General features: G+C 38.0%; 1 protein-coding gene across 1 annotated transcript in view; it reads right to left on the bottom strand.

Moving 5' to 3' along the window:
* LOC139153806 (histone deacetylase 9-like) overlaps positions 1 to 16,471 on the bottom strand; it is a 159,573-nt gene that overhangs the window by 73,517 nt on the left and 69,585 nt on the right. The window contains exons 7-8 of the mRNA XM_070728219.1: positions 16,162 to 16,281; positions 15,739 to 15,836 (exon numbers count right to left, since the gene is read on the bottom strand). Of these exons, the coding sequence (XP_070584320.1) occupies positions 15,739 to 15,836; positions 16,162 to 16,281 (218 nt within the window). The remainder of the gene's footprint in view (positions 1 to 15,738; positions 15,837 to 16,161; positions 16,282 to 16,471) is intronic.

Genomic DNA, 16,471 nt, shown 5'->3' with positions numbered 1-16,471 from the left:
CTGTGAACCTCACCCCATTCTTAAGAGGATACATCAGCAGCTTGCCTACCATCCCTATTTTACTGTCCGCCTTTACCTATATTTACTTCCTATGTTCATGTTTATATTCATACCAATGCTCTTTATCTTGTACATGATTGACAAACAATTAAAAAAGCAGTAAAAGCAGTATTCCACATCAATTTCATTTTCCAACAAATTTAAAAATAATGTAGAATATATTGTCAGCATTTGAAATGTACAGTATATGCATTTATTTTTTATTCACATAGATCATATATTTTTCCACGTATGGCTTCATTTTCATTCTTTGACACATTTTTGTGCTTATTAAGAAACAAATTCCTTTTCTGTAAGCTTTTTTAAAAAAATAATAATAAGATACTTTCAGAATGCCATGGAAAAGCCAAATATTTAATTTTTGTAAAGATGAATACTTATTTGACATTTGGAGGAGCAAAACATCCAAATTTTGTCCCAACCAAATTTTCTCACCCTCCTACAAAACGCATGCCATAAATACATAATTCTATAATCCTCCACCTGTTTCATACTATTGTGTTGAATCATTTGGAGTCACCTTAGATATTGACAATATCTCATTTAAGATATTAACAATATCTCACAAAAAGTATATCAGATGTGTTTATACAATCCATTTTACAGAAAATAGATTTACAGAAAACAAATCAAATATTTTTGTGTCAGCATTATAGCAAATCAATGTTGTATTTCATTGTTAGTTATAAAATATTTGAAGAAAGAAAACATGACATCTGTTTATTTGAAAATTTCCATTTACCAAGTTTATAAGGATTAGGAAGACAGTGATAAAGTTAGTTGTTTTTTCAGAAATCCTGGTGATAGGAGTTTAATCAAACTGCTTTTAACTTATCTAAAGTAGGTAAGTGATCTGTTTATTGTTCTCTCTTTTGTCTGTAATGCAGCCATGTCAATAAAAGAAATGGTGCATCTGAGAGCATCTGGTCCACACTAATTTCTATAAAGAAAAGATTTTGTCAGAAAGGATTAGGTATTTTTCATGTGCTGTTTTAAAATAATAATTTTAGAGAAGTAAGAAAGGAGATTGAAGGTGTGGTCTTTTTTTGGTAAGAGAAAGTTTGAGTTTCCAAATACATAAGAAAAGGAAGAACAGGTTTGTGTCACTGGTTTTTATACATAAAAAAGAGCTTGGTTATTTTACTTGTAAACATAGAAGTATAAGGAGATGTTCAAAACACTTTTAGTCGTTGCATTCTGAATAAAGTTCTCCTTTCTCTTCCCACTTCAGATTTTTCTTCCAAACAGAAATATCTTTAATCCCTCAGACACTTATAAAAAAATGTCCAAAATGAAGACATGCATTGATAGCATGTAGCAGCTTGTGCTGCCAAAATATTCAAAGAGATAGATATTCCTGTTCAGTTGAATTAAATAAACCAATTGTTATCATGGAAGTGCCACATAAATCTATTTTTCTAGGGCAAGTTTTTTTTAACTTAAAATTCTCTTTCAGAGTTTCTTCCTAGCTATTATAAAGCAGCTGGAGTTTTTCATGGCTTTCATGACTAGTCACTGGACTTGATGGTGCTCTAAAGTGAAAAAAATGCAAGAGATAATTTTTCAACAATGTCCCTCTCATTTATGACCTTAGGCAGGGCTGTGTTGGTAAGGTTTAACAACTGGCTCTGCCAGCTTTCACTGCCTTGCTAAATCACTAGCCCCTGAGAACTTATTGGTGATATAGATATTTTCAACCAGCTTCCCCAAACCCTAAAAATGTAATGATTAGCTCTGGTGAGCTAATGATTTTAGGGTACATTATAGTATCAGCCCTTTGGCAATGAATATTTAGAAAAATGGTGCTGTAAAATCTATTTTTAAATTATACAAGCAAAAGAAACTGATATGCAATGTAAACAACTTCGTGAATTGTAAGTTTCTCTCATCATTCTTCCACCCATGTTTTACCAAATTAGAACAATGATGATTCTGGAGCTCTGGGAAATATATTCTGGCAATTGCTGCCTTCTGTTCATTTTCAAACACAGTATCCTGTGTTTCACAATGTTCTTCTGGCTTACAATTGTCTCTCTTAATATGTAAACACAAGATATTCTGTTTCTCAAAATTCTCCAATTCATTTTTACAATTTTCCAGAGTACCTTTTTCATCCACTGGTAGAAAACAGAAAAAAAGAAACACAATAATTTCCTTAACTTTTTTAAATATTTGCTGATCATTAATAGATCAAGATTAGTCATTATGGAACTAGCAATATCTTTTCTGATAGACTTTTATGTATGGAAATGATAGTGTCTGTGAGATGACAAATATATGAAGAAGACTGAGCCTATTCTCATCTGCCCTACCCAATAGGATTTTAATTTTAGAGAAGAATACATGTTTAACATTTCTGAACAACTTACTATCATGAACATATTAAAATAGAGGGTTTTTTTTTAAAAAAAAAGTAGAATGAGGAGCATGCAATTTCAGGAACACATCCCTTGGAAAAATCCAGGAAGTAGGGAAGAATTAATAAACAAGAATTGGAATGCAAAGGTCTGAATAGCACTGAATTATTAGACATTGAGCCAGTTCTTTGTGGCATGAACACATAAGTAGCTAAGCTTAAAAATAGCTAAAGAATCAGAAAATTGATGTATCATTTCATAATGCAACAAACTGTTTTAACTAGTAAGTTGCAAGCAAAAAAACAGGATCAGATCCATACCCATTAGGTTTCTTCTGCTGAAGCCATTACTTAGGTACTCCAAATGGACTGCAAGCTAATAGCTTGGGCTCTTTATTTCACTCAGAAGGCAATCATAAAAATCAGAATTTACTTTCCGGAGAAGGCCCACTCTGTGGGACCTAATTGGTCCATGGGATTCGTGCGGCAGAAGGCGGTCTCGGAGATATTCTGGTCCGATGCCATGATCCTGGAATCTGCTCAAGGGTATTTTTATGTATGGCCACATGAAGATTAATTTATTCCTTTTTTAAAAAATTCACAGAGTGGTTTATGGCATTAAAAAAAAGATTAGGAATATCCATGAGTAATCTCAAGCTTCATATTCTTCTGGACCACATTTTTAGAGGAAAAAATGAACTGATTTCTTCACTTAGTGTTCAGGAGATTGTTCAGTTGGACAATGGGAAAGAACAGATACTAATGCTGAAGCGAATTGGTACCATTTTTTTTGCCCAGCCACCAGATGTGTGGACTTCAACTTTTATAATTCTCTATAGTGAATATCCTGACTGGAAATTCTGGAAGTTGAAGTTGAATTATTGGAAGTTGTGAAACTGGGAAACATCAGGCTCATTTATTTTGATACAAATTTATCCTTCATATCTTCAGTTAGCAGACTTAGCATGCAATTCTGTATTTTAACCACTGTGTCCCCATCGCTCTCTGGTCATCTCTTGTAATCATACTAAATATAAAATAGAAATATTATGACAGAAAGTTATGATAAAGAGCAAACTGATTAGTAATTTTTGTTTGTGTGTGTAGTTCTTTATAAGATGATTTATTTAATCACCACTAAATCTATCAAGTTATATTTATTTATAACAGATCCTTCCTTATACAGAAAATTCCAGCATTTTGGTGATATATTTGGATACATTTTGGATAGTTGAGCAGGTGGCAAATGCCACCTGTAAAACATTTTATAAATGTTTTCTTTATATGTAGATGATATTATTAATTTGTAATTAATAGTCCATATTATTTCCCATTCGTCAATATTGATAGTATAGCCAAAATTTTGTGCCCATGCTATCATGGACCCCTTAACCTGGTCTTCTATCATTTCAGCATTGAGAAAATGTTTATACAGCTTTGAGACTAATTTTTCTTCTGGACCAAATAATATTTTATCTAATTGGTTTTTCGGTTGGAGTCCTGTTTTCTTATCTTCACTATACTTTGATTTTATTTGTAAATAGTGGATCCAATCAATGGCGATCCCTTTTTCTCATAACCGTTGTACTGTAAGCAGTTGATTGTTGTCATTTAATAATGGTTCATATGTTAATATCTTATTTATGTCTAGTGTATTTGGATAAATTATTGCTTCAGTTGGTGATATCCAATTTGGTATTTGAATGCAATGTTGCCCTCTGATTTTTAACCATACTTCAAGTAAGTTTTTCCTTATATAATATTGTTTAAAGAAATTATATGATTTATTTTTTGTGCCAAATAAATAAGAGTGCCAGCCAAATTCTAAATTAAAACTCTCTATTGCCAATATTCTTCTATCTCGAAGTGTTATCCAATCCTTGATCCATGTCATAGATGCTGCCTGTTGATATCGTCTCCAATTAGGTAGTCCCATTCCTCCTCTTGTTTTATGATCCTGTAAATACCTTAATTTAATTCTGGCTTTCTTTTTGGCCCATATAAATCTATAAATTATTTTATCTAAAGTTTCAAAAAAGTTTTTATTTAATTTAATGGGGGCTGTTTGAAATAAATATAATAATTTTGGAAGTACATTCATTTTTATTAATGCAATTTTATCAAGAAGTGATAGTTGGAGTTTTGCCCATTTTTCTAAATCTGTTTTCACTTTTTGAATTACCATATCATAATTATCTTTTTTTATTGTTGAACATTTGATGATAATATTAATACTAAATACCTAGCCTTTTTAACTATATTTACACCTAAGGAATTCTCTAATTTTCCATTCTGTTTAATTGTCATATTTTTAGTTATTATTTTAAAGACTTTAATTTGAGTGAATTCATTTGGACACTATTAAAAAATGAGGCATTTATAATTACTAAAATTAACATATCTATCCTCCCCAAATGGGAACGACATGTAAGAGTCTGAAATTCTAAGTTCCTCTGAATTATCAATTGGCACATTAATTGTGATTGTGTTACACAAAGTTCTCTTCTGCCCCATGCTGGATCTCCTGAATTGTTTCTTCTGCAGGAAAAAAAGTGGCTTTTTAAATCCAAAGTTTGCTACTTTCATTATTTGTTCTCTATGAGTTTTTTCTTAGTTTATTTCCTTAGAATACTAATTTACTTATTTATTTATATATTTTAGTATGTTTGAAGTAATAAATATCATTTTATATATTAAAATTTATAGTATTTTGAATATGTATGAAGTAATCTTTTATTAAAAGATTAAAATTAGGAATGTATGAAGCTCATTGAAAAAATTCCATTGATAATTCTGTTTTCTTACCTCCCCAGAAAGAGCCTCACTGGTGCGGTGGTTAGAGTGCAGTACTGCAAGCTGTTTCTGCTGGTCACTGGCTGCCAGCAGTTTGACAGATCAAATCTTAATAGGCTAAATGTTGACTCAGCCTTCCATCCTCCCAAGGTCAGTTAAATGAGGACCCAGATTGTTGGGGAGCAATATTCTAATTGTAAACCCCTTATAGAGGGTTGTAAAGCACTGTGAAGCGGTGTATACCATATTTTTCGGTGTATAAGACACAACTGTTTACCTCAAAAAAAGTGGGGCAAAAAATGGGTGCATCTTATACATCGAATGTGGCTGGGGGGGGGAGTTGGGTGGTGGTCAGCAGTGGCAGCACAAGCCCTCCCGTAGTCCTGCAGTGGTGGCTTTTCACATGGTTTGAGGGCTGGCACTGGGCACCGCTGCCAAACTGTATGAGAAGCCACCACTGCCGGACTATAGGAAAGCTGCTACCGCCACTGCTGACTGCTGCCACTGTAGTATGTGAGAAGCCGCCACCATCAGACTATGGGAAGTAGCTTCTCTCAGCAGTCAGCAGTGGTGGTAGCAGCTTTCCCATAGTCCGGTGGTGGTAAGCCACCTTCTGCAACCCCTTATTAGAAACCCCTGGACCCTCTTACAGGCTCCTCTCCCCAGGGATACAAATAAAAAAAGACCCCTGCTGAATTCAGCAAGGAATTCAGCAGCGATTCCTCCCGGAGAGCCGTGGCCTAGTTAGGGCCGCAGATAAGTCTTTCACCACAATCACCAACATCCCAAAAGACCCACAAACCAGCACTAGCTGAGCTGACTTAGGTGCCAACTCGTTCCCGTGGTAATGGTTGGCGGTCAAGGCTCCCAATCTTACAGCTGCCACTTCCTCGGATCTTGCCTCCTGTGTGAGTGGTGGGGGCCAGCAGCGGTGGCAACGGCTTTTCTAAGCATGTGAGGCTCCCAATGGGGAGGGCAACTGAGATGGCTCTCATTGTAAGCGCCACGCTGCTCTCTTCGGCTGCAGGGAGGGGGAAAGAAAGGTGGGCGCTCTTGATCTCTCCATGCAAGACAAACCTTCCAAGGGAGAGAGGCGCCCATGTGATGGAGCACGTGCCTGCCAAGTTTCACAGCATGGGGAAAGCCGAGCTTCTGTCCTCTGTCGCATGGATGCCTTTCTCCCTTGGTAATTTTGTCTGGCGTGTAGAGATTGAGAGCGCCTACCTTTCCTTCCCCCTCCTGGCTACCAAAGAGAGCAGCGTGGCACTTGCAATGAGAGCCATCTCAGTTGCCCTCCCCACACACTTGCAAGCCACCACCACTGGCTTGCAAAATAGGAAGGCCGCTACCACCGCTGCTGACCACTCAGAAAAGCTGCTGTTGGCCACTGCTGGAAGAAGCCACCACTTCCCCTGCCTGAAGCAAGCTGCCTGACAGGTTTGAAGACCAACTTCCAAGTTGGAAGACCCCTGAATTAGGAGTGCAAGGGTCTTCAAACCTGGCACGTTTAAGGCTTGTGACTGAAGAAGGAATTCTGGGAGTTGAAGTCCACAAGTCTTGAAGCTGTCAAGTTTGAAGTTTGCAAAAAGTGTACATGGTTTTAAACATCATACATAGTTGTAAAAAGTATCCTGCTACACTGGTATTTTATTAAACAATATAATATTGCACCATTTGGTTCAGAATACTTTTTTCCTTGTTTTCCTCCTCTAAAATCTAGGTGCATCTTATACACCAAAAAAGACAGTAAGTCTAAATGCTATTGCTACTGCTGTTATACAGAAAATCCATTGCCCAAAGCTAAATTCCATTTGAGCCTCCAACTTTTATTATGTTTTTAGTTGTTTTTTTCAAATTCAGACTCACAGATATTTCACTACAATCATTTTTTCACTAGGGTTATATTGATATAAAGTTAAACTCATGACATAGTGTTATAAGAATTTGTAGACAGGAGCTCAGATTTATAAACTTCTTTTTCTTCAATACTTTTTCTTTTCCCTAAACATTAGCACTTCAAGCAAGAGATCAATTTCTAGGTGGAGCAGGAATGCTAATTTTGTGAATGTCCTTCCATCAGTTTATTCCTTCCATCAGTTTATAAGCCTGGGAGAAATTTGAAAAGGCAGCTAGCTGTTCATTATTTTCCACTAATTTATTATCACATTCTTCTTTTTTAACAAAGCTATATCAAGAGATTCCTGTATATTGACCAGGACAAACAGAATAAACAGGAGAAAATATCAGTGGTGATATTTAAAATTTTTCCCAGTTCTGTGGGCATGGCTTATTTTGTGGATGTGGCTTGGAAGTCAGGTGGACGTGGCTTAAGGTGGACGTAGCTTGGTAGTCAGGTAACCAGGTGGGCATGGCCAACTTGCAGTGGTGAAACTCACTTAACAATGCACATGCTTAGCAAGCCAAATTTTGGGATTAATTGTGGTCAAAAGATTTTCTTCTTTCTTTCTTTCCTTCCTTCCTTCCTTCCTTTCTTCCTTTCTTCCTTCCTTGTCTTTCTCTTCCTCTTCCTCTTTCTCTCTTTCTGTTTCTTTTTGACTATTAAACTGTTCAAGACTGAATGTTTTAAAAAGGAAAATTACCGACATCAATTACTACTATTGATGAACATGCATAATTTACTACCACATTTAATACATCCTGTCTACATATCAACACATCTCAAAACAAGGAAGAACTATTAATTCAGTTAAAAGCTATGTTCCCCCTCTTTCTCATTCTGTTCTCTTTTATATAATGATGGACATTTCGAAACCTGACTATAACCATAATTTTACAGCCTACCAAATGCCAACCAACCATGTGAAATGGTAATAAATTATTATCAATTGAAAAAGATGTACTAAAAAGTTATAAAGATAGGATACAGTACAGTGATCCCTCGATTATCGCGAGGGTTCCGTTCCAAGACCCCTCGCGATAATTGATTTTTCGCGATGTAGGGTTGCGGAAGTAAAAACACCATCTGCGCATGCGCGCCCTTTTTTTCATGGCCGCGCATGCGCAGATGGTGGAGTTTGCGTGGGCGGCGAGGAAGACCCAGGGAAGGTTCCTTCGGCCGCCCAGCAGCTGATCTGCTCGGTAGCGCAGCAGCAGCGAGCAGACGAAGATCGGGGTTTCCCCTTTGCGTGGGCGGCGGGGAAACCCCGATCTTCATCTGCTCGCTGCTGCTGCGGCCGCCCAGCAGCTGATCTGCTCGGTAGCGCAGCAGCAGCGAGCAGACGAAGATCGGGGTTTCCCCGCCGCCCACGCAAAGGGGAAACCCCGATTCGGCTCCTCGCTGCTGCTGCGCTACCGAGCAGATCAGCTGCTGGGCGGCCGAAGGAACCTTCCCTGGGTCTTCCTCGCTGATGCCCCCGCTCGCCCACCCGCCCGCCCGCCGCCCGCCAGCAAGAGGGGGAGAGATAGAGAAAGAGAGAGAAGGAAAGAAAGAGATGAGAGAGGGAGGAAGAGAGTGTGAGAGAGGAAGAAGCAAGAGAGAGAAAGAGAGAGAGAAAGAAAGATGAGAAAGGAAGGAAGAGAGTGACGTCATCGGGTGGGAAAAATTGCGATATAGCGTTTCGCGAAGAAAGAGATCGCGAAAATCGAGGGATCACTGTATAGCAAAGAGGGGGAAAACTGTTGGAAGGAAATTCACAAAATCAACATTCATGATTTTTTAATATTTCACCTAGAAATTGATCTCTTGCTTGAAGTGCTAATGTTTGGGGGGGGGGTATTGAAGAACAAGAAGTTTGTAAATCTGAGCTCCTGTCTGCAAATTCTTATAACACTATGTCATGAGTTTAACTTTATATCTGTACAACCCTAGTGAAAAAATGATTGTAGTGAAATATCTATGAGTCTAAATTTGAAAAAAACCCAATTCAAAACATAATAAAGGTTGGAGGCTCAAATGGAATTTAGCTTTGGGCAATGGATTTTTTGTATAAATCTTTCTGGGGAGGCAGGAAAATAGAATCAACAATGGAATTTCTTTAATAAGCTTCACACATTCCTAATTTTAATCTTTTAATAAAAGATCAAAATAACAGTTATTACTTCAAGCACACTCATAAAGATAGATAGATATAGATAGATAGATAGATAGATAGATAGATAGATAGATAGATAGATAGATAGATAGATAGATAGATAGATAGGCAGGCAGGCAGGCAGGCAGGCAGGCAGGCAGGCAGGCAGGCAGGCAGGCAGGCAGGCAGGCAGGCAGGCAGGCAGGCAGAAAGACAGACAGTTAGTATTTTAGAATGAATGGAAAGAGAAAGAAAAAAAAGAATATTCAGAGATGCTAGAATAGCAGCTAGGATTTATCTACAAATAGAATAAATCCATCTTCCTAAATGCCCATGATACAGTTATTTGACAGTAGACAGAATGGAATTTAGGAGAGAGGAAAAAATATGTATGGGGGAGGGGGAAGAGATCTTTGTTTTCTTTACTCTTCCCCACCTTTTTTCATAGAAAGTGACCACAGATTTTTCTAAGAATATCCTCTATTGTCGTGGAAGGACATTCAGTGTGAATATTGTGAGAATCATGGTGCTTCAATCAGGTAGCAGTAAAATAGATAAACTTTTACAGAGGAGGGGGAAGGGTAGAAGGAGATTCTTGAAGAAAGGAAGAAAAAGATGGAGTGTTTTTTCTTCCCTTAGTATTCATGTAGTATATGAATAATTTGTATGTTTTCCCCAGTATAATTTTCTTTTCCACAAATAAGAAAAGTTCTGAATGTCCTTTTATACAGAAGTGCTGGGTGAAGAAAAACAGTACGTGGTTATAGTGTTCACCTATAACACAAAGACTTAATTTCCATTCATTGAAATCTCCCTTCAGTGACAGTGACTTTGGACACATACCATTCTTAAATATCTTGTATGGACCCTTGAAATATTGGAAAAAAGATAAAATATCATTTAACCTTGAATAACAAAGTACTACCATGTTTCCCCTCAAATAAAACATCCCCTGATAATAAGCCTAATCAGGCTTTTGAGTGCATGGCAGTAAGGCTGAGCACTTATTTCAGGCTTCAAAAAAATATAAGACAGGATCTAATTTTCAGGATACAATTGTACCTTTGACATTGTACATTGTACCCTCTGACAATCATTAAGTGTTCTACCTCATGATTCTTGACAAATGAATCTTGTCTTTTATGTACACTGAGAGCATATCTACCAATGACAAATTCCTTGTATGTCGAATCACACTTGGTCAATAAAGAATTCTATTCTATTCTATTCTACTCTACTCCATTCTACAAACATTTAAGTATTCTTAGATTAAAAATTTCAGGCTGCATTGGAAATAATTCATAATCTGTGTTAAATTACCTCAGAATATAATTCTGCTTATTTATTGTGATCAGTAACTGTGAGTACTTATCTGATAGCGGCATGGTTGTATGTTTACTCAGTCAAATATGTTTAATATTATACCCTTATTCAATATTTGAAACTGATTGAAAACTTTAAAAAATGGCAAGAGAAGCTGAATAACAGCACCAAACCATTGAAAATATGTTTTTGAAAACTATACAAATATCTTGGCAAAGGATAAATGGAAGTATTAGAGTTTTGCATTTGAGGCTTACCAGTTTTGACAGCATAGTTCTAAGAAATTGAATCTTTCACTAGGTGTTTCCCATGATAGCCAAATGACATACGTAAGATTAAAACCCATTTCACAGAAATAGTGCAAAACTGTGACTTCATGCCTCCTTCCACCATCCCATGTTTGGCATTAAGTGTCAATTTCAGGTGTGTTATATCTGAATGCAAAACCATCTTGATACTGTATTAATAGACCACCCAAGAGTGTTGAGATGGGAGAGAGAGAAAGCAGGTTTTATAGATTTTGTGGTATATTTGTAATGCCAGAAAGGTATGCATTTGATGTAACATTTGAAGCTATACATTATGATAGTGATTAGAGCAAAAATTGTGGGTTTCACTGTTAGTTGGAAAAGTTGAAAAGTCAACTGTTGCTAATTGCGCAGGAGTTCATGGCCTCCAAAACAACCATGGACTTGTAATTCAGGGTCCAGCTCATGGGGGGGAAGACTTGGTGTTTCTCTCAGGGCAGTGGGGAAATGATCTGGTTTTAAGGGATATAGACACCACACCCTTGTCATGGTCAGATCAATCCCTGCTGAGGTTGGATTTTGACAGGCCAATCCGTCACCGCAGGGAGGTGGAACTAATTAGGTGGTTCTGCCCCAGGCACCTAATGGACCCGGATGGGTTTCAGAGGGAGCTTAGAGTAATTCCAGACTCGTTTATCCACAGCCTGGCCAAGTATCTGGTGACGGCATGGAATAAGGATGCATCGGAGACTCTGGACTGGATTGCGCTTTTGCGGCCTCTCCGAAGCAGTAGATCCTAGATATCTCCTTGGTTTACTGAGGAACTCAAAGAGATGAAATGCTGAAAGAGATGCCTGGAACAACTATGGAAGGCCAGTAACACTGAGTCAAACGAATACAGGTAAGAGCTTTTAATAAGATTTTCCTTGTGGCGATAGAGGTGGCAAAATGTGCGCACTTTACCGCCCTTATGTTTGCCCAGTCCACCTGTTTAGGGTGACCAGTTCCCTCCTGAATAGGGAGGGTGCAGTGGAGCCCTTACAGGGTAGAGCTGAGGAATTTGTCCAGTTTCTTGCAAAGAAAGTCATTCACATTCAGAATGACCTGGAATCTAATTGAGCAATTTAGACCGAGGCAACAGGGTCAGGTCTTAATCTTCTTGTATGGGATGAGTTTGAACTGGTAACTCCGGATGAAGTGGACAAGACATGGGAGCTGTGAGGTACGCCCTCACCCAACACTCCACATAGTGCACCTGCTACCAATTAGTCTCAGTCACAATTCAAGGTATTGGTTATTACCTATAAAATCCAAATGGCTTAGATCCAGACTCTTTATGGGACTATCTCCTGCCATATACCACCCAAAGACCAATAAGGGCTCCTCTGGTTCCCATCGACTAAGCAATGCAGGTTGGTGGGACCGTGGGGGAGGGCCCTCTCTGTGACTGCCCCAGCTTTATGGAACCAAGTTCCCCCTCGATGTCCATACTGCTTCCACTCTACTGGCCTTCCAAAAGGTTGTGAAGACCTGGCTTTGCTGGCAGGCCTGGGGGCTGTGAATACTACCATTTTGTCACAGACAAAGTATGATTGATTTGATATGTATGTTTGTTCTTATTGGACAGTTTTATTGGGTTTTATAATGGGTTTTTATTGTTTTTTAGTAGTTGATATTTGACTTTTTTTATCATTGTATTGTATTTTATATTGTTGTTGGCTGCCCTGAGTCCCATGGGATTGGACAGCATAGAGGTCAATTAAATTAAATTAAATTAACTTGAGATTCCTAAACTGACCATTTTCCTCAGCTTTGACAAATATGACTGCATCAAGAACTGGATTGCATCAGTCAAAATCGGAGATGTATTGCTATACCATAAGAAAACCAGTCAGAAGAGATTAAACAATTTGTTTACTTGAATGTGGAATTGGGAGTGCAGTGAGGCTCACAAACAGGAAATATTTAAAGCAAACTTTCAACAATTTGGTGATTTCCTATATATTGAATTTAAACACATGGGTTATATGCATACACATTTATTTCCAGAACCCTTTAGGGTCTAAGAATTTCTTCGTTTCCTATTTATATATTTAAATTTTTCAGACTCCCAGCTCCAGTGGATTCTTTATGTACTTTCATCCAGCGGTGGATTATTCTATAGAACTGGTAGTAAACCAGTGGCGAAGTCTCAGAACTGGTTCTGTTGGTGTCAGTTCGTGGATGGCACCATATTTGGGGGGGGGGGCATTATTATTATTATTATTTATTTTTTTGGGAGAGAAATTTTTTGGGGTGTTGGCAAGTTTTTGGTACTGCGCAGGTACCACTATCTTGTTTTCAGATTTCTTTTCTTGCTATTATTTGCTTGTTTTTGCTTCTGTTCATGTACACCATTAAAGATAAGTGAAGGATTAGTATACATAATCAGCTAACAAGCTATTTTAATTTCTGCTTAATAAAAAGAGTCACTTTCTGAGAAAATTCATAGTAACAGCACACACATGCAACCCCCACACACACACACACTTTGTTGAAGTTTATTGGATCCCTACCCATTCCAATAACTTTGTTGAAAAATTACAAAGTGGGTAGGGATCCAATTAATAAAAATTAAGAAGTGGGTAAGAACTGGGGCTACAATGAACCTGGACCCCTCTGTGACTACACAAAGGTCATTTATCCTCTGTTTTCATGTTTTGTGCTTTCAAGCTTGTAAATAGGCTGCCCTAGTACATAATTGATGTGTTTCAGTCATAGAGATCAAAGTGAAGAACCTATGTAGAAGTCAATTAATTTACTATATTAAATATATGGAAGGATATAAAAGTAAATTATTGTATTTACCATTGATGGTAAACCTATGGTACGAGTGCCACAGGTGGCACATGGGGGGGCAGGCAAAGTAGACATGGTGTGTGAGCCACGGAAAAGCCGAATGATGGTGGACTAGAGCAGCAGGCGGCCACAAGAGGCTCATCTTCATATCTCTCAGCTTTCCTGCAGCTTACATGAAGTATTGTGATCACCTGCCTTCACTCCATGCCTTCCACTCTGTGCAGTCCCAAAGGGAACAATGGCTGCAGCTGCTACTAGTTACTGTTGATTCAGTAGTGGGTTCCGAATTAGTTTGCTACCGGTTTGTGTGCGCGCATATGCTTCTGTACATACACCTGCCACCACTACCAATTATAAGAACTGGTCCAAACTGGGAGCAACCCACCACCATATTGGTCCCAGACATTCTGGCTCTTGTGTGTATGCTGGGGTGGGATACCTAGCTGGACTGATTACCCTGAAATTGTGTTTCCCTGAAAATAATCTCTAGTATTTATTATGGGGTCCAAAAGAAAAAAAAGACCAGATCTTATTTTTGGAAAAACACAGTAGATATGGAAGGAGAACTTACTTTATGCTGTAGTCATTTCCTAAATTATCACATAAGACACACTTGTGAATCACGCACCAGGAAAGTCTGTATAAGATGTGAGTTATTCCCTAATTTTAGTACAATAAATATACTATAATAATAATGAAATGCTTTTTCCCAAATGTATGTTTTTAGTAAGACGTTTAGCTACATTAAAATATCATTTTTATAACACCCACAGCAATGCATTAAACAGTCAAAAACAGAGCAGAATCTTGCTGATACTAAACACCCTGTTGCCTGAGAGAGGTCCTGTTCAACAAGACTCTGCGAGACCCCAAACAAATACAGATCAATATGCATAGGAATCATTTATATGTGACCACATTCACTACGAGTTCCCCAAATGCATAAGCAGAAACTTACACTTGCACCTGAAGGTCAATTAGTAAAGCCAGTACCTCTTCATTCTATATCTTTCTGTCTATTTCTTTTCTAATCCTGGCATTTTAATCTTAAATAAAAATCAATGAAAATCAAAGAGATTGCTTCAATGTGCCTTCTTTAGTACTTAACAAGTGACAGCGGATTTAATCTGGATTGGAAACCTGAGCAATGTAAAACCTGATTAGTATTATAAATGAAGACTGCAGAAATAGAGAAGGTGCAGGTTAGATTAGAAAGTCAAAAATATCCCAGAACACTATAAAAGCCCAAATACAAAGTACAGTCCCATTTCATAGCAACAATATTTCTTCACTTTTTTTCAGGAAACATGCATGGTTCTGGTTATGAAATTACTATTAATGCATTGGTTAGTGGTAGTATTACTACAAAAGAATAGATTTCCAAATGTAAGATTTAAGATTTAATTGGATTTGTATGCCGCCCCTCTCCGAGGACTCGGGGCGGCTCACAGCATGTACAGAAAATCAGGAAACAGTAATAGCAATCCAATTAATAATACATTAAAAACAATCTTTAAAATTTTAATTAAAAACTATCAATACCATTCATTCAACAATCAAACTATAACATTCATTGGTCAGGAGGGAAGATCTAAGGAACCCCAGGCCTGGCAGCAAAGATGAGTTTTTAAACACTTTCGGAAGGCGAGGAGGATGGGGGTAGTACGAATCTCCGGGGGGAGCAGTAATAATGAAGTAAATTGCTGGAAAATCACCAGAATCTGCAGTAAATGTATTTACATTGATGGATTCTCCCTGTCTGTTTTTATGTGGGTCTATCATTTCTTGGCTTTGAAAAAACTTATTAAACTATTTACAGGAAGGGGAGGGGGAGACAACACTTCTCCAGCAATCTGTTTCAGGCAACAAACAAACATATTCTGTTTTGTGGGTGGCCAGCATATTAACACTGACTTTTAAAAAAGTAAAGTAAAAGAGGTCTCCAGATACTATATAATAAGAGATGTTTACTTTAAGCCAGTTCCACCATGGGTCATTTTTCTAATTGTCAAGGCTGCTATATTCCAACACTGGTACATTTCAGCCTGTTACTTCTATTTGGCACTTTGAAAAAGAAACAGGAACCAACCTGAATGCTGTGAGGTACTCCACATCTCCCATGGGGGGATCTAGGCCACCTGTCCAAGCAATATTTATATTATAACCTTCACCAGGGCCACTTCCAACCTAAGAGGAGGAGGGGGAAGGAGGGGGAAATGCCGGAGGGAAAATGGAGAGGAAAGGCAGAGAGTGAATCAAAATAAGAAAATGCACAAAAATGTCCTTTTGAAACCAACTTCAAACAGCATGTCAAATCAACCTGGCCCCACTTGACAAGGACTGTTCTGGGTTATGCACTTGTTCCACTCTGTCCCCACTCCCAGTAGGTCATTTGGTAATCTAATGCAATTTAGAGTACCAATGTAGGATGAGAAAATTAGGGGTAATCATGCAATGCAATTACCTGAAAAGATACAAATAAAAAATGGGCTTGTAAAGAAATAAACCTAACCTCATTTGGGGCTCCGCTGCCAGGGAAGAAGTTGCCTTCATCATAGCGATGGAGGGAGACATACAGGATGCTGGGGTCAGAATAAAAAGCCTGCTGTGTACCGTTGCCATGGTGAACATCCTAAAAGGGAAAGAAAACAGATGACAAATGCAATCATGTCCAAGCCAATGTGGTGAGAGTTCTTTGCTTTTTCTTCTTCTCTTTCTCCTGTGTCTCAGTCTTAATCTTTTTCCTTCCTTCATTCATTCTTTCTTTCCCTTTTTCTCTCCCCTTTCCACCCGCCTTTCACCACTCTAAACTTCCTGAACTT

This window comes from Erythrolamprus reginae, chromosome Z (genome assembly GCF_031021105.1).
Source record: "Erythrolamprus reginae isolate rEryReg1 chromosome Z, rEryReg1.hap1, whole genome shotgun sequence".
Classification (NCBI taxonomy): Eukaryota; Metazoa; Chordata; class Lepidosauria; order Squamata; family Dipsadidae; genus Erythrolamprus; species Erythrolamprus reginae.
This window is presented reverse-complemented; position numbering and strand designations above follow the sequence as displayed.